The sequence below is a fragment of the Lithobates pipiens genome, unplaced genomic scaffold, assembly GCF_037356315.1.
Source record: "Lithobates pipiens isolate NorthernLeopardFrog02 unplaced genomic scaffold, aLitPip1_a1.2 Scaffold_30, whole genome shotgun sequence".
In the NCBI taxonomy this organism is placed as follows: domain Eukaryota; kingdom Metazoa; phylum Chordata; class Amphibia; order Anura; family Ranidae; genus Lithobates; species Lithobates pipiens.
The window spans coordinates 26,176,112-26,199,280 of NW_027507791.1; the positions used below are offsets into that span (position 1 = coordinate 26,176,112).

Sequence of the window (23,169 nt, forward strand, 5' to 3'; positions counted from 1 at the left end):
GTGTCCACTCCACCGGAGTGCGACCCGGACGTGTCCACTCCACCGGAGTGCGACCCGGACGTGTCCACTCCACCGGAGTGCGACCAGGACGTGTCCACTCCACCGGAGTGCGACCAGGACCTGTCCACTCCACCGGAGTGCGACCAGGACCTGTCCACTCCACCGGAGTGCGACCAGGACCTGTCCACTCCACCGGAGTGCGACCAGGACGTGTCCACTCCACCGGAGTGCGACCAGGACCTGGCCACTCCACCGGAGTGCGACCAGGACGTGTCCACTCCACCGGAGTGCGACCAGGACGTGTCCACTCCACCGGAGTGCGACCAGGACCTGTCCACTCCACCGGAGTGCGACCAGGACCTGTCCACTCCACCGGAGTGCGACCAGGACCTGTCCACTCCACCGGAGTGCGACCAGGACGTGGCCACTCCACCGGAGTGCGACCAGGACGTGGCCACTCCACCGGAGTGCGACCAAGGCGTGGCCACTCCACCGGAGTGCGACCAAGGCGTGGCCACTCCACCGGAGTGCGACCAAGGCGTGGCCACTCCACCGGAGTGCGACCAAGGCGTGGCCCCTCCACCGGAGTGCGACCAAGGCGTGGCCCCTCCACCGGAGTGCGACCAAGACGTGGCCCCTCCACCGGAGTGCGACCAAGACGTGGCCCCTCCACCGGAGTGCGACCAAGACGTGGTCCCTCCACCAGAGTGCGACCAAGACGTGGCTACTCCACCAGAGTGCGACCTAGACAATCCATCCATCCGCAGCACACATGATGAGATCGCCTCACAAGTACCATCCAGCGTGGTCACCAAGGACCAGTCATGTGTACTCTCCTTTGAACACATGACCTGTTATGGAGTCCTTGGAAAGGGGGCCAGTTCGCAGGTGATCTTGGCCTCTCATCCCGCCATTGACCAGAAGCTGGCGGTTAAACTTGTGAAAAAGACAGAATTTATTCATTATGAAGACGATAGTGATATGGTTTTCTTAGAACGTGACGTGCTGAAAGTAGCCAGGGAGTGTCCATTTATTACACATCTGTTTGGAACGTTCCAGACAAAGGTAAGTCTTTTCACCTTCCAATTTCTTTACCAGACCAGACAGAAGTAGCATTGCAATAAGAACAGTCCAGTAATGGCGGCCTACTTAGTTCCTCTGTCCGGTTTTCCTAAATTAAGTGTGTCTGTCTATTCCTCCACAAAATGAAATCCTGCATGTCTATAATGTAAACTTTATCTCTTGTGTTCACACAGAATCATCTCGCCTTTGTCCTGGAATGTGTGACCAGAGGGGATCTCCATCGTGCCATGGCAGTAGCTCCATTTCCTGGGGGCACCATAAGGTAAGATCAATGAACGGGTCACTCTGGAGTCGGGGGTGACTGACCACAGCCAGTGATGTAGTCAGCCCCTTCACCTGAGCCTCGTCCATCCAAACCCCTATGTATTACAGGGGGAAGTCATTTCATCTTTAGATTTCATTACTCTGTGATGATTTGTGATGCTAATTCCTCTATCTCTTTCCCCCATCAGATACTTCATAGCAGAAATGATCTGTGGTCTGCAGTTTCTGCATTCTAGGGAGATCATCCACAGAGACCTCAAGCCTGCAAATATTCTTTTGGATAACGTTGGACACATCAAAATAGCCGATTTCGGCTTGGCACGTATGGGCGTCACGGAGTCCAGCAGGATTCAAGGACAATCGGGAACACCAGGGTACTTGTCGCCAGAGGTAAGATACTTGCTTTCCACCTGATATTAGACCTAATTGTAATATTTGTTATAATGGGATATAGAGATAAGCTAAAGGGAGGTAATTTTTCACTAAATTAAGAATTTCTTTACTGGTGACCTGGTTGGTTTCAGTGGGTTTCCAGGCTGGAACAATATTCCAGGGGTATTTGTCCCCATTGGTTTGTATTGGTGACCATTGTCATTGAGAAAGAAAGTTAGAGTTTTAGATCTTTCCCCAGAACACGAGGGGAGGAGAAACCTTCAACGGGCACACCTGTTCTGGTGAAATTTACCTCAATTTGGAAGATTTCAGCCAATTTCCTTTTGTGTCTCTGTGAGACCTAAAGCCCCACCTCCAATATTCACAAGCTCCGCCTTGGTTTGAGGTCTTTTGAGCACAATTTTAGGAGTCCTGGGAGGATTCATAGATCCCATATATCAGCATTGAGTCGTCTCCGTCCTCTACCCAACAATCAGCTCATCCTTCTTTTTCTCTTTATGTTTCTACAGGCCCTTCAAAACATTCCATACTTCGGAGCAGCTGATTATTTCTCTCTGGGAATAATCGTGTATAAGATGGCTTTCGGCAGACATCCATTTCTGACCGGCAGGGAGTCCGCAGAGGAAGAAGTGAAGATCGTGACCACAAGGGAACCGCATTATCCAGATAGCATGAACCCGTATCTCCGTGACGTCATAGAGATGGTAAGTATACATAGAAATTTTACACCTTTTAAGTGACAATGTTCTTTCCCTGTTGCATACATTATATCTTATTAGGATTTTATTAAACATGGTTCCACCTTCTTACCATCACATATCGATGGAGGTCATAGCTGTACTTTCAGCAAGCTGACTGCTTAATGGAAGGATCTGCCTTCCCCTGTCATAAGGAAAGAAGCAGCCCTTTTTAATTTACGGTCCGGGTGGTTCCATTGGATAGTGATGGGGCCAATCGCACACATTGAATTCAATTTCTGGGGACATTCCGTGCACAGACAACATATAGAACTCCCCTGGGACTGCCAGAGTCATAAGAAAAATCATGGCAGGTGCAGATTTCATAGAAATCTCTTTTTTAATACATTCCTAATTCACATTTAATTGCAAAATATCTGATGTTTCTTTCCTTTAATAACTATTCTGAACTAATATGACACAAATAAGGCCCCATGCTACCATCCAATCCAATCAGGATGTAGTAGCAGGTCAGAAGGCAAAATAATAGAGAGAATCAGAATCAAATATTACATTGTTCATAGATTGTTCATGTTATTCCAGTGTATCTTATTATATTTTGTTCCTTTTTACAGTTCCTATGTAAAGACCAAGAGCTGCGGATGAGTCTAGTAAGAGACATCAGAGAACACCCCTACTTCAGCAAGGTGGACTGGAAGGAGCTAGAGAAAGGGAACTCACGCCCACCATTTCCAAATCGACATGTAAGTATACGGGAGGAGTCCCAGCACAATGGGGGGATTTCTAGGGATTATTTCCCTATCGATCAGAAACATTGACAAAATACTTTTTTCTCTTTCCAGATGCATGAGGAAGACCTGGGGGAAGGAATTCCAGGGGATGCTTTCATTAAAAATGAAGACTTTGGGAGAGATGAGGTTCCACACCGGCAGGAGAGATTTGAGGGCTTCTCCTACCTGAGCGAGAATGTGAATTGCAGCCAGTGGCCTAATACTCACCACTGGAAAACCAGTATCAACCCAGAGCCTCGTCGCCACCATCCGAGGGGCAATAACATTAACACAGAGCCTCGTCAGCACCATCCAAGGGGCAATGACATTAACAGAGGGCCTCGTCAGCACCATCCAAGGGGCAATGACATTAACAGAGGGCCTCGTCAGCACCATCCAAGGGGCAATGACATTAACAGAGGGCCTCATCAGCACCATCCAAGGGGCAATGACATTAACAGAGGGCCTCATCAGCACCATCCAAGGTGCAATGACATTAACAGAGGGCCTCGTCAGCCCCATTTGAAGGAAGAGCCTCGTCAGCACCATCCAAGGGGCAATGACATTAACAGAGGGCCTCGTCAGCCCCATTTGAAGGAAGAGCCTCGTCAGCACCATCCAAGGGGCAATGACATTAACAGAGGGCCTCCTCATCACCATTTGAAGGAAGAGCCTCGTCGGCACCATCCAAGGGGCAATGACATTAACAGAGGGCCTCATCAGCCCCATTTGAAGGAAGAGCCTCGTCACCACCAACCGAGGGGCAATGACATTAACAGAGGGCCTCGTCAGCCCCATTTGAAGGAAGAGCCTCGTCACCACCAACCGAGGGGCAATGACATTAACAGAGGGCCTCGTCAGCCCCATTTGAAGGAAGAGCCTCGTCAGCACCATCCAAGGGGCAATGACATTAACAGAGGGCCTCGTCAGCCCCATTTGAAGGAAGAGCCTCGTCACCACCATCCAAGGGGCAATGACATTAACAGAGGGCCTTGTCAGCCCCATTTGATGGAAGAGCCTCGTCACCACCAACCGAGGGGCAATGACATTAACAGAGGGCCACGTCAGCAACATTTGAAGGAAGAGCCTCGTCACCACCATCCGAGGGGCAATGACATTAATAGAGGGCCTCCTCATCACCATTTGAAGGAAGAGCCTCGTCACCACCAACCGAGGGTATTTGACCTCAAAAGAGATTTGCCTGCTGTGAGACGGTAACACAAGCAGTACTGAGTGAGATAATTGTGGCACACTGGCAATGATCTCCCTACACCATACATAGAACCATACATAGAATGTATACATAGGGCCATACATACCACCATACTCAGCATGCCTACCTAGTACCAAACATACCACCATCGGGGCCACCAATAAGGGGGTACCACTGGTTCTCCTGTAGGGGCTGGGCACAGAAAACATGAGGAATCGGTGCGGCGGGCGGATGCACTGATCAGTGGGGGAGGCACTGATCTGTGCGGATGCTCAATGCATATATTCTGAATGATCCCCAAAGATGATTGTAAACAAGCATGCAAGTGTGTTTTATTGCATACATACCTGCGTATATAGCACCATGCATACCATCATACACAGCATGTCTACATACCACCACCAGGGCCACCAATAAGGGGGTACCACCAGTCCTCCTGTAGGGGGCTGGGCACAGAAAACATAAGGAATCGGTGCGGCGGGCGGAGGCACTGATCAGTGTGGGGGCGCTGATCTGTGCGGATGCTCAATGCATATATTCTGAATGAGCCCCAAAGATGATTGTGAACAAGCAGGTAGGTGTGTTTTATTGCATACATACCTGCAATACATATGTTCTGTATGGTTCTATGTATGGTTTTTTTCTCTATATGAGATGAACTGGGCACCCTAGACTGATGATTCAGGGACAATCCGATCGCCTTAGGGGGTCAGGAAGGAATTTTCCCCCCCTTGGAGCCCATCTGGCCGGGGGGGTTTTCGCCTTCCTCTGAATCATCTTAAGGTTTAGGCTTAGTGTAAAAAGGCCCTGCCTTTGAGGAGTCCTAGGTCAACCGTCACTGTTCTCCGAAGCCCGACAATCATTTCCATCTATAGATTTATCTCCAATAAAGATTGGTCGCACCTTAATTGTCTTTGTATGTGTTTTTTTTCTTCTTTTTTCTAAGAAATATAATGAGGAATGGCAGCAGGGTGAGGAATCTTGCCCCATACTTCACCACTAGGGATGAGCTTCGATTTCAAGAGGAAGATCGAACATTATGGTCCGTTGGTGCCAAATTAGAGCGGCGTGTCACGGCCCATAATGCACTGCGTCATAGCAGTGCATTGCTGGCTGATGATTGGCCAAGCATGCACGATGACCCGCATGCTTTGGCCACTCACAGCGGCGTCAGCGAAGAGAGCCATAATTGGTCACAGGCCAATTTTTGATGCAATACTTTGCAGCAGGGCTCATTCCTGTGCCCCAACTAGAGTAACTGTAAGGGGTTGCAGTGTTGTGGCACCAGTGCCTAAGGCCCAATTTTTCTGCCCCTGTTCAGGGGCATGTAATTACAATTCTTGATCTAATATTTCACAGCAGGGCCCGTTCCTGCGCCCACCCAGAGTAACTGTGAGGGATTACAGTGTTGTGGCAACACCAACACCTAAGGCCCACATTTTTGCGTTTATATTTTGAGTATATAGAGCAGGCCCCTACTTTCAAACATCCAACTTACAAACAACTCCTACTTTCAAACAGAAGGAGACAACAGGAAGTGAGAGGAAATCTACCCCTAGGAAGGGAAATTCTCTCCTGTAAGAGTTCCTTGTTTCACAAAAAAACCCAAATTTTAACAATCCAATTGTCATTGGGACAGAAAGTGAGGTGAAATCTTCTGAACAGGTGCGCACAGACAGCAAAACAAATTATACAGGGGTGATAACCCTTCCCTATGTTTTCCAAAAAGCTTAAAAATAGATTTTTTGGCTGGAGCTACACTTTAAAAATGTACCAGTTAAAAATTACAAACAGATTCTACTTAATAACAAACCTACACAGTCCCTGTCTTGTTTGGACCGCCTGTATACTGCTGTTCTGAGTATATAGGGCCTGGGGGCCTCACGCCTTTCCTTTTTATAATTTGGGTGTGCGGTTCTCCTTAATGTCCATACAAGACCCAAAGGGGCTGGTAATGGGCTTGGGGGCGGGGTACCCATGCCTTTGTTCTCAATGATTTTCATCCATATTGCCGGGACCAGACATTACATTAAAGCCGCAAGCAGTTTTAAATGACTTTTATTCCTTTAGAAATGTCATTTTGTGCAGGGACATACCAGTCCACTCCACACCCCTCATGTACATACCTCCCACCTCCATACACTCCACACCCCTCATGTACATACCTCCCACCTCCATACACTCCACACCCCTCATGTACATACCTCCCACCTCCATACACTCCACACCCCTCTCATGTACATACCTCCCACCTCCATACACTCCACACCCCTCTCATGTACATACCTCCCACCTCCATACACTCCACACCCCTCATATACATACCTCCCACCTCCATACACTCCACACCCCTCATGTACATACCTCCCACCTCCATACACTCCACACCCCTCATGTACATACCTCCCACCTCCATACACTCCACACCCCTCATATACATACCTCCCACCTCCATACACTCCACACCCCTCATGTACATACCTCCCACCTCCATACACTCCACACCCCTCTCATGTACATACCTCCCATCTCCATACACTCCACACCCCTCTCATGTACATACCTTCCACCTCCATACACTCCACACCCCTCGTGTACATACCTCCCACCTCCATACACTCCGCACCTCTCATGTACATACCTCCCACCTCCGTACACTCCGCACCCCTCATGTACATACCTCCTACCTCCATACACTCCGCACCCATCTCATGTACATACCTCCCACCTCCATACACTCCACACCCCTCATGTACATATCTCCCACCTCCATACACTGCACACCCCTCATGTACATACCTCCCACCTCCATACACTCCACACCCCTCTCATGTACATACCTCCTACCTCCATACACTCCACACCCCTCATGTACATACCTCCGACCTCCATACACTCCACACCCCTCATGTACATACCTCCCACCTCCATACACTCCGCACCTCTCATGTACATACCTCCCACCTCCGTACACTCCGCACCCCTCATGTACATACCTCCCACCTCCATACACCCCACACCCCCCATAATTACTAATTAGAAAAATTTTATGACAGAAACAAATTTTTTTAATTTATAGCACAAAAATAAAAACCCCACTAGTGATTAAATACCACCAAAAGAAAGGTCTATTTGTGTGGAAAAAAGGACGCAAGTTTCATATGGGTAGAGTGTTGTATGAGTAATTGTCATTCAAACTGTGAGAGCGCTGAAAGCTGAAAATTGGTGTGTACAGGAAGGGGGTGTAAGTGCCTGGTATTGAGGTGGGTAGCAGCGGGTAAAATAAGTATAGAACACCTCACCATTTTTCTAGGTAAATATACAGTATGTGACAAAAGTAAGTACACCCCTCAGTGACATTTCTTCTTCTTCTAAAATGTAAAGTAGTGAGTGTACAGCTTGTATAACAGTGTACATTTCCTGTCCCCTCCAAATAACTCAACACACAGCCATTAATGTCTTTGTGCGCTGGTCCAAACCAATTGGTGGAGGGGGGATTATGGAGTGGGGGGAGGGGGGATTATGGAGTGGGGGGATTATGGTGTCGGAGGGGGGTGGGGGGATTATGGTGTCGGAGGGGAGATTATGGAGTTGGGGGAGGGGAGATTATGGAGTGGGGGGAGGGGAGATTATGGAGTGGGGGAGGGGAGATTATGGTGTCAGAGGGGAGATTATGGAGTTGGGGAGGGGAGATTATGGAGTGGGGGGAGGGGAGATTATGATGTCAGAGGGGGGATTATGGAGTGGGGGGAGGAGAGATTATGGAGTGGGGGGAGGGGAGATTATGGTGTCAGAGGGGAGATTATGGAGTTGGGGGAGGGGAGATTATGGAGTGGGGGGAGGGGAGATTATGGAGTGGGGGGAGGGGAGATTATGGTGTCAGAGGGGGGATTATGGTGTCGGAGAGGGGATTATGGTGGGGGGGTTGCTTTTCAGAGGTTGGACTTGGCCCCTTAGTTCCAGTGAAGGGAACTCTTAAGGCGTCAGCATACCAAGACATTTTGGACAATTTCATGCTCCCAACTTTGTGGGAACAGTTTGGGGACGGCCTCTTCCTGTTCCAACATGATTGCTCACCAGTGCACAAAGCAAGGTCCATAAAGACATGGATGAGCGAGTTTGGAGTGGAGGTACTTGACTGGCCTGCACAGAGTCCTTACCTCAACCCCATAGAACACCTTTAGGATGAATTAGATCGGAGACTGCGAGGTAGGCCTTCTCGTCCAACATCAGTGCCTGAACTCACAAAAGTTCTTCTGGAAGAATGGTCAAACATTTCCATAGACACCCTCCTAAACCTTGTGGACGGCCTTTCCAGAAGAGGTGAACCTGTTATAGCTGCAAAGGGCAAACTCAATATTGAACCCTCCGGACGAAGACTGGGCTGCCATTAGAAATGATGGGGCACTGGAAAGCTGACCTGACAGCCCCCACCTATCCACAGACAGCTTCTGTTCCACCACCTGCTGACCCAATGGGAAGTGCTGCCTGTACCCCCTATTGATGGTCCTGATAACTGGTGATCTGTAGTATTTACAGACTGGGCCAGAGGGTGGCCTAGAGTATGGGTAGAATGGAGGGTGACCTGTAACTATGTGGGGTATCAGCAGATACTGGGGGGTGACTTGTAGCAAAGACATTGTTAGTAGGTTAGGCTTTACCTCCTAGCGGGGCAGCTGTTTAGTGCTGATCCTCAGAGCTTCCAGTGGTGTGTTGGCCTTGGAGATGTTGATGGTGAGCGGTCTTCTCTGAGCCCCGGATTCTGCCTTGCAGGACACTCCTCTTCTCCATTACTCTGAGCTCTTCCCCCTTCACTGGCTGGACCCTTTTATTCCGTCCTTCCACCAACAACTATCTGTACCCGAAACAAGATGGAAGACAAAGAAAGAACACAAACGTCAGCCAATCACATCCACATTGTAAGTAATAGAACCACCTTACATCAGGTGCCGCCATAAGAGTGCCCCTTACATCAGGTGCCCCCAACAGAGTGCCCCTTACATCAGGTGCCCCATAACAGTGCCCCTTACATCAGGTGCCCTCCATGGCGTGGCTCCTCCCAACATCCACTGACTCCTCCCACTGTGTGACTCCTCCCACCATCCAGTGACTCCTCCCACCACCCACTGACTCCTCCCATCGTGTGACTCCACCCACCATTGTGTGACTCCTCCCACCATCTCCTGTCTCCTCCCACCATCCAGTGACTCCTCCCTCCATCGCATAGCTCCTCACACTATCCCGTAACGCCTCCCACCATCATGTGACTCCTCCCACCATCCACTGACTCCTCTCATCGCGTGGCTCCTCCCACCACCCACTGACTCCTCCCACCATCATGTGGCTCCTCCCACCACCCAGTGACTCCTCCCACCATCAACTGACTCCTCCCACTGCGTGACTCCTCCCACCACCCCGTGGCTCCTCCCACCATCCACTGACTGCTGTCATCATCGTGTGACTCCTCCCACCACCCTGTGACTCCTCCCACCATCAACTGACTCCTCCCACCACCAACTGACTCCTCCCACATCCCGTGACTTCTCCCACGACTCCTTCCACCATCCACTGAATCCTCCCATCACATGGCTCCTCCCACCATCCAGTGACTCCTCTCACCATCCACTGACTATTCCCACCACCAACTGACTCCTCCCACCACTGTGTGGCTCCTCCCACATCCTGTGACATCTTCCAGTGTGTGACTCCACCCACGACTCCTCCCACCATCCCGTGACTCCTCTCACCATCCACTGAATCCTCCCATCACGTGGCTCCTCCCACCATCCCGTGACTCCTCTCACCATCCACTGACCCCTCCTATCACGTGACTCCTCCAACCATCCCCTGACTCCTCCCAACATCGCGTGGCTCCTCACACAAACCTGTGGCTCCTCCCACCATCCACTGACTCCTCCCACCATCCCGTGACTCCTCCCACCATCCCCTGGTCATCCCACCATCCCCTGTCTCCTCCTCCCATCGCGTGGCTCCTCACACAATCCTGAATGAATGAATAAATGAAATACTTATATAGCGCACAATGCGAACTGAATCGCCTCTAGGCTGCTGTGGCTCCTCCCACCATACCGTGACTCCTCCCACCATACCGTGACTCCTCCCACCATCTCCTGTCTTCTCCCACCAACCTGTGACCCCTCCCACCGTCTCCTCCCACCAACCCGTGACCCCTCCCACCATCAATGGACTCCTCCCATCTTGTGGCCCTCCCACCATTCACTGACTCCTTCCAATATCCCGTTACCCCTCCCACCATTGCGTGGCTTCTCCTACCATCCCATGACTCCTCCCACCATCCCGTGACTCCCCCACTATCAACGGACTCCTCCCACCATCGTGTGGCTCCTCCCACCATCGAGGGACTCCTCCCACATCCCGTGACTCCTCCCACCATCCACTGACTCCCCCCACCCTCCCGTGACTCCTCCTCCCCGTGGTGTGATTCTCCCCACCCTCCCGTGACTCCTCCTCCCCGTGGTGTGACTCCCCGTGGTGTGACTCCCCCCAGCCGTGGTGTGGCTCCTCCCCCCGTAGTATGGCTCCTCCCCCCGTAGTGTGACCCCCCCCGCGGGGTGACCCCTCCCCAGCCGCGGGGTGACTCTCCCCAGCCGCGGGGTGACTCTCCCCAGCCGCGGGGTGACTCCACCCAGCCGCGGTGTGGCTCCTCCCGCCGCGGTGTGACTCCTCCCCCCGTGGTGTGACTCCTCCCCCGTGGTGTGGCTCCTCCCCCCACGGTGTGGCTCCTCCCGCTGCGGTGTGACTTCTCCCCCCGTGGTGTGACTCCTCCCCCCGTGGTGTGACTCCTCTATCAGGCATTACTAGATGGCAGACTGTGGGAGGAGTCTCAGCTGTCACAGCATTTAGGAGCCTTTTCTTCCACCAATCGTCACTCAGTATTCCTCACAGAGCTGACAGCGGGAGGGAGGACTGTTGTGGATGGAGGGCGGGAGCTGCCCAAGGTTATCAAGCAAGTGATTGGTTGCTAGGACCGCCCTTCATCCAAGCAGCCAATCACTATCTTGCAGCTCCCACCCTCCATCCAGACCCCCCCACCCCCGCCTTCCTGCCCAGCACAATTTGCAGCTTTCATGGCGGTCGCACTTTGAGTGACAATTACACGGTCATACAAAACTCTACACATTTTATTCACACAAATAGAACTTTCTCTTGGTGATAATTAATCACCGTTGGGCGGGGTTTTATCTTTTCTAAAATAATAAAAAAACTAAAAAAGACCGCCCCTTTTTTATATATTTTATTTCCTTGTTTACATGGGATCAGCTGTGATTGGACACAGCCAATCACATGGGTGAAGAGCCTAAACTGGGCGTGGTCATATGACATGGCTCCGCTCCGCTGTCATTGGTCTATATGGCAGGTGGGAGGCGGTTAGTAGTGTGGTGGGGGGTGGGGGAGGGTTTGAGGACTGTGATGTGCAGTGGAGAAGGAGGAGCTCAGATCTGTGATATCGGGTAGCTCCGCCCATTCATTTTATTGGTCATCATTACCTGCGAGAAACAGAGAAAGGCGTCCCTGATTTTTACTTTTTTATGGCGCCGAGCCAGACGGCGCTGCGGTGATATGCGGTTTGGTTCACTCGAAATGCGCCCCGGATGCCGACATGACCTTCAGAGTTTTACTGACCTGTCCAATAATACCCCTATTCAATGTTATTGGGCCCATCCCACCATCTTGTGACTCCTCCCACTATCCTACAACGCCTCCTCCTGTCATGTGACTATATCTTCTGTGCTGACCTGTACCCTTCACAAGGGAATCGGGGGGCTTCAGTCACCAAAACTGCAGTGTTTATCCTCCATGACACGTCACAGGAAGCCCCTCCATGGTTATCAGAGGACAGAATGACTGATAAAGGAAGGTCCGTAGACGTGGTGTATCTAGATAAAGGAAGGTCCGTAGACGTGGTGTATCTAGATAAAGGAAGGCCCTTAGACGTGGTGTATCTAGATAAAGGAAGGCCCGTAGACGTGGTGTATCTAGATAAAGGAAGGCCCGTAGACATGGTGTATCTAGATAAAGGAAGGCTCGTAGACGTGGTGTATCTAGATAAAGGAAGGCCCGTAGACGTGGTGTATCTAGATAAAGGAAGGCTCGTAGACGTGGTGTATCTAGATAAAGGAAGGCCCGTAGACGTGGTGTATCTAGATAAAGGAAGGCCCGTAGACGTGGTGTATCTAGATAAAGGAAGGTCCGTAGACGTGGTGTATCTAGATAAAGGAAGGCCCGTAGACGTGGTGTATCTAGATAAAGGAAGGCCCGTAGACGTGGTGTATCTAGATAAAGGAAGGCCCGTAGACGTGGTGTATCTAGATAAAGGAAGGCCCGTAGACGTGGTGTATCTAGATAAAGGAAGGCCCGTAGACGTGGTGTATCTAGATAAAGGAAGGCCCGTAGACGTGGTGTATCTAGATAAAGGAAGGCCCGTAGACGTGGTGTATCTAGATAAAGGAAGGCCCGTAGACGTGGTGTATCTAGATAAAGGAAGGCCCGTAGACGTGGTGTATCTAGATAAAGGAATGCCCGTAGACGTGGTGTATCTGGATAAAGGAAGGCTCGTAGACGTGGTGTATCTAGATAAAGGAAGGCCCGTAGACGTGGTGTATCTAGATAAAGGAAGGCCCTTAGACGTGGTGTATCTAGATAAAGGAAGGCCCGTAGACGTGGTGTATCTAGATAAAGGAAGGCCCGTAGACATGGTGTATCTAGATAAAGGAAGGCTCGTAGACGTGGTGTATCTAGATAAAGGAAGGCCCGTAGACGTGGTGTATCTAGATAAAGGAAGGCTCGTAGACGTGGTGTATCTAGATAAAGGAAGGCCCGTAGACGTGGTGTATCTAGATAAAGGAAGGCTCGTAGACGTGGTGTATCTAGATAAAGGAAGGCCCGTAGACGTGGTGTATCTAGATAAAGGAAGGCCCGTAGACGTGGTGTATCTAGATAAAGGAAGGTCCGTAGACGTGGTGTATCTAGATAAAGGAAGGCCCGTAGACGTGGTGTATCTAGATAAAGGAAGGCCCGTAGACGTGGTGTATCTAGATAAAGGAAGGCCCGTAGACGTGGTGTATCTAGATAAAGGAAGGCCCGTAGACGTGGTGTATCTAGATAAAGGAAGGCCCGTAGACGTGGTGTATCTAGATAAAGGAAGGCCCGTAGACGTGGTGTATCTAGATAAAGGAAGGCCCGTAGACGTGGTGTATCTAGATAAAGGAAGGCCCGTAGACGTGGTGTATCTAGATAAAGGAATGCCCGTAGACGTGGTGTATCTGGATAAAGGAAGGCTCGTAGACGTGGTGTATCTAGATAAAGGAAGGCCCGTAGACGTGGTGTATCTAGATAAAGGAAGGCCCGTAGATGTGGTGTATCTGGATAAAGGAAGGCCCGTAGACGTGGTGTATCTGGATAAAGGAAGCCTCGTAGACGTGGTGTATCTGGATAAAGGAAGGCCCGTAGACGTGGTGTATCTAGATAAAGGAAGGCCCGTAGACGTGGTGTATCTAGATAAAGGAAGGCCTGTAGACGTGGTGTATCTAGATAAAGGAAGGCCCGTAGACGTGGTGTATCTAGATAAAGGAAGGCCCGTAGACGTGGTGTATCTAGATAAAGGAAGGCCCGTAGACGTGGTTTATCTAGATAAAGGAAGGCCCGTAGACGTGGTGTATCTAGATAAAGGAAGGCCCGTAGACGTGGTGTATCTAGATAAAGGAAGGCCCGTAGACGTGGTGTATCTAGATAAAGGAAGGCCCGTAGATGTGGTGTATCTAGATAAAGGAAGGCCCGTAGACGTGGTGTATCTAGATAAAGGAAGGCCCGTAGACGTGGTGTATCTAGATAAAGGAAGGCCCGTAGACGTGGTGTATCTCGATAAAGGAAGGCCCGTAGACGTGGTGTATCTAGATAAAGGAAGGCCCATAGATGTGGTGTATCTAGTGTGGCAGCACGCAGGTAAAGTCACCTGGTTGTATCCAGGATGGGAAATATGTGTGTCCTAGATTCAGGCTTTATGCAGACTTGTACAACTAGAGGGGAAGAGTTAATGAGCCCAGCTGAAGTAAGTGGGCTCATTAAGACCTCTACAAAAACCCCAGCATGCTTAGGGAGATGCTCCATCCTGGAACCAGTTTTGTGTTTGTAAAGACTGGGGAGTGTGACACCTGTTCTGTGCGGTGAGGTAACGCCTGTGTGGCAAACCTCTACAACAGAGACAGAGACAGGGACTGGTGCTGCACAAGGCTGCACTCAGTTGTTAGACAGGGAATCCATGTGTGTAATTAGAGGTCAAGCTGACCAGGATTTATTTTCATGTTTTATTTTTGTTTGGCTGTTATATGTTTCACTGCATGTAGCATAAATAAACCGCATCTTTTGTTTTTTTGCACCTACAACGCTGTCTGCTGTGCCTGACTTTGTGTTGTGAACCCATCCAGGGGGTCACACACACCCGCTGCCGAGCTAACCCCCTCACAGTTGGTGGAGAATTTTGGCATTTTTTTTTTTAAGGCCAGCATGGAGGAGATACTGAGACAGCTGGCTCTAGCAAATGCAAATCAGCAGCAAACAAATGCGGCTTTACAAAAGAGCCTTGCAGCCCAGCAGAAAGCTCACCTGCAGAGTCTGGAAGCTCAGCAACAAGCCCAGCAGCGATCTGAACCCCGCTTCATAGACCTGTTGCAGAAGCAAGAGCAGAGTTTTCGACAGCAAATAGAGACATTAATACAGCAACGTCCGCAGACCAATGAGGCAAGTGGTTACAATAATACCGCATCCTTTGGTGTGAGCCGTTTACTGACAAAAATGACGGGAGAGGATGATCCGGAGGTGTTTTTGACCACATTTGAAAGGACTGCTGAAAGGGAAAAGTGGCCTAAGGAGCAATGGGCTGGACTGGTGGCCCCTCTGTTAACTGGGGAATCGCAGAAAGCTTATTATGACCTAGAGCCTGACCAAGCAAAAGACTATGTGGTGCTAAAAGCAGAAATATTGGCACGGCTGGGTGTCACCCTGGCCGTCCGGGCTCAGCGTGTGCATAATTGGACTTTTCAGGTTGGAAAACCCCCCAGGTCTCAAATGTATGATCTCATTCACCTGAGCAGATAGTGGCTGCAGCCAGAGACTTTTACCGCACCAAACATTGTGGAACGTGTTGTTATGGATCGTTTCCTGAGAGCTCTTCCTACTGCCATCCAAAGATGGGTAAGCCATGGAGACCCAGAAAATGCCGATAAACTTGTGGATCTGGTTGAGAGGTACTTGGCTACAGAGAACCTGACCACCTCTTCCAGGGACTCACGGACTTTCCATCCTAAGACCAGATCATCCCCAGTGGCGGGTAAGATGACTCCAAGGGGTGAGGGTGGAGAGCGTGAGAGGGTGGGAGTTCTACCTAAGGTCTGGCGGGAGCAGCCCAGGAAGCCCATGCTGCAAGAGACAGCGAAAAAGATTATTTGCTACCGCTGCCGGCAAGAGGGACATATTGCAGCCAATTGCCCCGTTGTGGATGAGCCTATGCAATGTGACTTGATAAGGGAGAGACGTCAGTCGCTGTTTGCGACAGTTGCATGCACTGCCATTCGGGGACCTGAGAAACATTTATGTAAAATGTGTATTAATGGTAGACATGTTGATGTGTTGCTGCATTCAGGTAGCCTGGTAACATTGATAAAAGCTGAATTAGTTACTACAGAGGTCTCTGGGAAGAACAAGGTGGCTGTTATTTGTGTGCATGGGGACCCCCGAGAGTATCCTGTAACTTCAGTGTTTTTTGAGACCCCCAAAGGTAACCTCTCTCATCAGGTGGGGTTAGTGTCTCACTTAACACATGATGCTATTGTGGGAAGGGATTTTCCAAAATTCTGGGAACTCTGGGATTGTCCTGAGCCCCCCACTGGTGCCCCTATAGACCAGGAAGATGACCAGAATTCCTCTGGGGGTGGTGAGGACTCTCCTGAATTTCCCTTGTCGGTATTGGCGGGGGAAACTCGAGAAACTGGGGAGGAATCAACATCCTCAGATGAAAACATGCCGTCTGTGGAGTTTTCGGATCTTGAGGTTCACAGGGAAAATTTTGCCACAGAACAGTTAAAAGACCCCACCCTAATAAAGGCACGGGAAAATGTGGTGAAAATAGATGGCGAGTTAGTGAACCCAGATAAGACTTGCCCTTATCCTTACTTCACTATGGAAAGGGACCTGCTGTATCGAGTGGCTCAAAGGGCAGAAGAAACCATTGAGCAACTTGTAGTGCCCAAACCTTACAGGAAGTTGGTGTTAGAATTGGCCCATGGGCACATTCTGGGAGGTCATCTGGGGAATGAGAAAACCAGAGAGAGGGTACTGCAGAGATTCTATTGGCCTGGGGTCATGAAGGAAATAGAAAATTATTGTTCCTCCTGCCCTGTGTGTCAGAAGTCGGCACCTATGCCACATTTCCGTAACCCGCTGGTACCTCTTCCTATCACTGAGGTCCCCTTTGAGAGGATAGCAATGGATTTGGTAGGTCCGATAATGAAGTCCGCTAGGGGGCATCAGTACATTTTGGTTATATTGGACTATGCCACCCGTTATCCGGAAGCAATTCCTCTCCGAAATACCTCGGCCAAAACCATAGCCAAAGAGCTATCTCTTGTTTTTAGCCGCGTGGGTATTTGTAAGGAACTGCTTACGGACCAAGGTACACCCTTTATGTCCCGGGTAATGAAAGAACTATGCAAGTTGTACAAAGTGACACAATTGCGTACATCTGTGTATCACCCCCAAACAGATGGGTTGGTTGAAAGATTCAACAAAACCCTAAAACAAATGTTAACCACTTGGGTACCGCGCTATTGCCGAATGACGGCATTAGCGCGGACCTAGATTTCCAGGACTACGTCTATTGACGTCGTCCTGGTTACGAGCGGCCTGCGCGCCCCCTGAGGGGCGCGCGCGGCGCGCTCTGTGATCGGCGAGTCCGTGAGACTCGCCTGATCACCGATCCGTGTAAGGGGTCGATCCCGACCCCTTATCACGTGATCAGCTGTCAGCCAATGACAGCTGATCATGTGATAGAACGGAGCCGGTAATTGGCTATTATTCCTCCTCGCGCTGACAGCGCGAGGAGAAAAAAAAAAAGCCGATCACCGGCGGCCGTGATCGGGACATCAGTCCCGATCACGGCCAGCAATGAAAGGCACCACATGCCACCTGCCAGTGCCCACCTGCCTCCCGCAGTGCCATCCTGAAATATAACAAAGTAAAAGTAAGTGCCCCCCGTCTGTGCCCATAATGCCCACAGTGCCACCCCACAGTGCCACCCACAGTGCCACCCCACAGTGCCACCCCACAGTGCCACCCACAGTGCCACCCACAGTGCCACCCACAGTGCCACCCAATCTGCCTCAAAGGTGCTGCACCCCAGTGCCGCCCATCAGTGCCCAGCAGTGCCGCCCATCAGTGCCCAGCAGTGCCGCCCATCAGTGCCCAGCAGTGCCACCTATCAGAGCCACCTATCAGTGCCACCTATCAGTGCCCATCAGTCCCATCTATCTGTGGTACCTATCAGTGCCCATCCGTGCCACTTATCCGTGCCACCCATCCGTGTCATCTTATCTGTGCCCATCTTTGCCCATCAGTGCCGCCTTATCTGTGCCCATCGGTGCCGCCTTATCTGTGCCTATTAGTGCCGCCTTAACTATGCCTATCAGTGCCCACAAGTGCAGCCTATCAGTGCTCACCAATGCAGCCTATCAGTGCCCACCAATGCAGCCCATCAGTGCCCACCAATGCAGCCTATCAGTGCCGCCTCATCAGCGCACTTCAATGAAGGAGAAAAATGACCCGTTTGCAAAATTTTATAACAAACTATTAAAACATGATTTTTTTTTTTTTTTTTTTTGCATCTTTTTTTGTTTGTTTAGCAAAAAATAAAACTCCGAGCTGTAACTAAATACCACCAAAAGAAAGCTCTATTTGTGGGAAAAAAATGATAGAAATTTCATTTGGGTACAGTGTTGTATGACCGCGCAATTGTCATTCAAAGTGCATCAGCGCTGAAAGCTGAAAATTGGTCTGGGACTGAGGGGGGTTTAAGTGCCCAGTAAGCAAGTGGTTAAAGAAGGTGGTGGATAGAGATGGAAAGAATTGGGACTGTCTAATACCCTATCTGATGTTTGCCATTAGGGAGGTACCCCAATCCTCTACGGGTTTCTCACCCTTCGAGTTGCTCTATGGGAGACACCCAAGAGGGCTGCTGGATATCGCCAAGGAAACTTGGGAAAATGAGAGTTCTCCTCACAGGAGTGTGATTGAGCATGTCGCCCTGATGCAGGATAGAATCGCACAGGTAATGCCAATTGTAAAGGAACATTTGACCCAAGCGCAGTTAGCACAGCAGAGAGTGTACAACCGTGGGGCCAAGACCCGTACTTTTTCCCCGGGGGATAGGGTCTTGGTGCTAGTCCCTACGGTTGAAAGCAAATTTCTGGCCAAATGGCAAGGTCCATATGAAGTAATTGAAAAAATTAGTGAGGTGAACTACAGGGTTAGACAGCCAGGAAGGCGAAAGCCAGAGCAGATCTATCACGTCAATCTGCTGAAAGCCTGGAGGGATAGGGAATCCCTAGTCGCAGAGACTTGGTCACAAGCCCAGCCTGATTGCTTAGTTCCTGAGGATGGAATAGCAGTCACCTTATCGAAACCCCAACAACAGGAGGTTAAAGAGTTTGTACTTTGTAACAAAGAGATTTTCTCTTAGCTGCCAGGACAAACATCTGGCGTAGAGCATGACATTATCACCCCGCCAGGAGAAAGGGTAAAACTAAAACCTTATAGAATACCAGAGGCCCGACGGGAGGCAATACATGGGGAGGTTCAAAGGATGCTGGAATTGGGTGTGATAGAGGAGTCCCAGAGTGACTGGTCCAGTCCTATCGTACTAGTGCCCAAACCTGATGGGAGCTGGCGGTTTTGTTTCGACAATTGAATAAAGTTACAAAATTTGACACCTACCCCATGCCACGTATAGATGAGTTGATTGACCGGCTGGGAACAGCCCGATATATGACAACTCTTGATCTCACCAAAGGGTATTGGCAAATTCCCCTGGCCGAGTCGGCCAAGGAGAAAACTGCGTTTGTAACCCCAGATGGGGCATTCCAATATAAGAGAATGCCGTTTGGGTTACAGAATGCACCGGCAACATTCCAGCGGAAAATGGATAAGATTCTGAGGCCCCATCAGAAATATGCTGCAGCTTACCTGGATGATGTGATTATCCATAGCACAGACTGGGTCTCACATTTGCCAAAAGTACAAGCAGTCCTAGACTCTATCCGGGAAGCTGGGTTTACGGCCAATCCAAAGAAGTGTACCATTGGACAGGAGGAGGCCAAATATCTTGGGTACACTATTGGGAGGGGGGTGATAAAACCCCAAGTCAATAAAGTCGAGGCCATACAGAGTTGGCCACGTCCCAACAGCAAGAAACAGGTACGAGCCTTTCTGGGAATCGCTGGCTATTATCGACGATTCATTCCCCATTTTACTTCTCAGGCTGTGCCCCTCACCAACCTGACAAAAGGGAAAGAGTCGGTCATGGTTAAATGGTCCCCAGAGGCTGAAGAAGCATTTCAGTCCTTAAAAACAGCCTTATGTAGCCAGCCAGTGTTGTACTCACCAGACTTCTCTAAGGACTTTGTGGTACAAACTGATGCATCAGACGTTGGGTTAGGAGCAGTGTTATCCCAGGTCTGGAACGGGGAAGAGCACCCAGTCATTTACCTCAGCAGGAAGTTGAAGTCCCATGAGGTAAATTACTCCACGATTGAGAAGGAATGTTTAGCAGTGAAGTGGGCTCTAGATTCCCTTCGGTACTATCTGCTAGGTAGGCACTTTGACCTGGTGACTGATCACGCTCCTTTAAAGTGGATGGCTCAGAACAAGGAGACCAATAGAAGGGTAAATAGGTGGTTCCTGGTCCTACAGGAATTTAACTTTACAGTTAAGCATCGCCCTGGTGTTAAAATGGGGAATGTGGATGCTTTGTCTCGGATACATGCGTGTCTGGCTGCTTGTGTTACAACCCCAAGGTTGAAACAAGAGGGGGGGGGTATGTGGCAGCACGCAGGTAAAATCACCTGGTTGTATTCAGGATGGGAAATATGTGTGTCCTAGATTCAAGCTTTATGCAGACTTTTACAATTAGAGGGGAAGAGTTAATGAGCACAGCTGTAGTAAGTGGGCTCATTAAGGCCTCTACAAAAAACCCCAGCATGCTTAGGGAGATGCTCCATCCTGGAACCAGTTTTGTGTGTATAGACTGGGGAGTCTGAGATCTGTTCTGTGCGGTGAGTTAACGCCTGTGTGGCAAACCCCTACAATAGAGACAGGGACTGGGGCAGCACAAGGCTGCACCCAGTTGTTAGACAGGGAGTCTACGTGTGTAGTTAGAGGTCAAACTGACCAGGATTTATTTTCTTGTTTTATTTTGTTTGGCTGTTATATGTATCACTGCATGTAGCCTAAATAAACCGGATCTTTTGTTTTTTTGCACCTACACCGCTGTCTGCTGTGTCTGACTTTGTGTTGTGAACCCATCCAGGGGGTCACACACACCCGCTACCGAGCTAACCCCCTAACACAAGATGTCCGCTTACCCCTTCTCACTGTATCCTTACCGTGGAGGTGTACGGGGTGTAACAAGATGTCCGCTTACCCCTTCTCACTGTATCCTTACTGTGGAGGTGTACGGGGTGTAACAAGATGTCCCCTTACCCCCTTCTCACTGTATCCTTACTGTGGAGGTGTACGGGGTGTAACAAGATGTCCGCTTACCCCTTCTCACTGTATCCTTACTGTGGAGGTGTACGGGGTGTAACAAGATGTCCGCTTACCCCTTCTCACTGTATCCTTACTGTGGAGGTGTACGGAGTGTAACAAGATGTCCGCTTACCCCTTCTCACTGTATCCTTACTGTGGAGGTGTACGGGGTGTAACAAGATGTCCGCTTACCCCTTCTCACTGTATCCTTACTGTGGAGGTGTACGGGGTGTAACAAGATGTCCCCTTACCCCCTTCTCACTGTATCCTTACTGTGGAGGTGTACGGGGTGTAACAAGATGTCCGCTTACCCCTTCTCACTGTATCCTTACTGTGGAGGTGTACGGGGTGTAACAAGATGTCCGCTTACCCCTTCTCACTGTATCCTTACTGTGGAGGTGTACGGGGTGTAACAAGATGTCCCCTTACCCCCTTCTCACTGTATCCTTACCGTGGAGGTGTACGGGGTGTAACAAGATGTCTGCTTTCCCCCTTCTCACTGTATCCTTACTGTGGAGGTGTACGGGGTGTAATAAGATGTCCCCTTACCCCCTTCTCACTGTATCCTTACCGTGGAGGTGTACAGGGTGTAACAAGATGTCCGCTTACCCCTTCTCACTGTATCCTTACCGTGGAGGTGTACAGGGTGTAACAAGATGTCCGCTTACCCCTTCTCACTGTATCCTTACTGTGGAGGTGTACAGGGTGTAACAAGATGTCCCCTTACCCCCTTCTCACTGTATCCTTACCGTGGAGGTGTACAGGGTGTAACAAGATGTCCGCTTACCCCTTCTCACTGTATCCTTACCGTGGAGGTGTACGGGGTGTAACAAGATGTCCGCTTACCCCTTCTCACTGTATCCTTACTGTGGAGGTGTACAGGGTGTAACAAGATGTCCGCTTACCCCCTTCTCACAGCATCCTCACTGTGGAGGTGTACGGGGTGTAACAAGATGTCCCATTACCCCCTTCTCACAGTATCCTTACTGTGGAGGTGTACGGGGTGTAACAAGATGTCCGCTTACCCCTTCTCACTGTATCCTTACTGTGGAGGTGTACGGGGTGTAACAAGATGTCCGCTTACCCCCTTCTCACTGTATCCTTACCGTGGAGGTGTACAGGGTGTAACAAGATGTCCGCTTACCCCTTCTCACTGTATCCTTACCGTGGAGGTGTACGGGGTGTAACAAGATGTCCGCTTACCCCCTTCTCACTGTATCCTTACTGTGGAGGTGTACGGGGTGTAACAAGGTGTCCGCTTACCCCTTCTCACTGTATCCTTACCGTGGAGGTGTACGGGGTGTAACAAGATGTCCGCTTACCCCCTTCTCACAGTATCCTCACTGTGGAGGTGTACGGGGTGTAACAAGATGTCCCCTTACCCCCTTCCCACTGTATCCCTACTGTGGAGGTGTACAGGGTGTAACAAGATGTCCCCTTACCCCCTTCTCACTGTATCCTTACTGTGGAGGTGTACGGGGTGTAACAAGATGTCCCCTTACCCCCTTCTCACTGTATCCTTACTGTGGAGGTGTACAGGGTGTAACAAGATGTCCGCTAACCCCCTTCTCACAGTATCCTCACTGTGGAGGTGTACAGGGTGTAACAAGATGTCCCCTTACCCCCTTCTCACTGTATCCCTACTGTGGAGGTGTACGGGGTGTAACAAGATGTCCCCTTACCCCTTCTCACTGTATCCTTACTGTGGAGGTGTACGGGGTGTAACAAGATGTCCGCTTACCCTTTCTCACAGTATCCTTACCGTGGAGGTGTACGGGGTGTAACAAGATGTCCGCTTACCCCCTTCTCACTGTATCCTTACCGTGGAGGTGTACGGGGTGTAACAAGATGTCCGCTTACCCCCTTCTCACTGTATCCTTACTGTGGAGGTGTACAGGGTGTAACAAGATGTCCG

General features: G+C 50.2%; 2 protein-coding genes across 5 annotated transcripts in view; one reads left to right on the top strand and one right to left on the bottom strand.

The window, feature by feature from the left end:
• Positions 1–23,169, bottom strand: part of LOC143942473 (uncharacterized) — a 76,374-nt gene that overhangs the window by 14,193 nt on the left and 39,012 nt on the right. For all 4 annotated transcript variants that reach the window (XR_013264787.1, XR_013264788.1, XR_013264783.1 and 1 more), the window contains one exon: positions 9,083–9,276. The gene's annotated coding sequence lies outside the window, so the exon portion shown is untranslated. The remainder of the gene's footprint in view (positions 1–9,082; positions 9,277–23,169) is intronic.
• On the top strand, positions 1,332–5,142 carry LOC143942468 (uncharacterized). Its single transcript, XM_077463777.1, has 2 exons — positions 1,332–3,181; positions 3,281–5,142. Exons 1-2 carry the CDS (start codon positions 3,080–3,082, stop codon positions 4,424–4,426), a joined length of 1,248 nt encoding a protein of 415 aa, XP_077319903.1. The 5' UTR covers positions 1,332–3,079; the 3' UTR covers positions 4,427–5,142.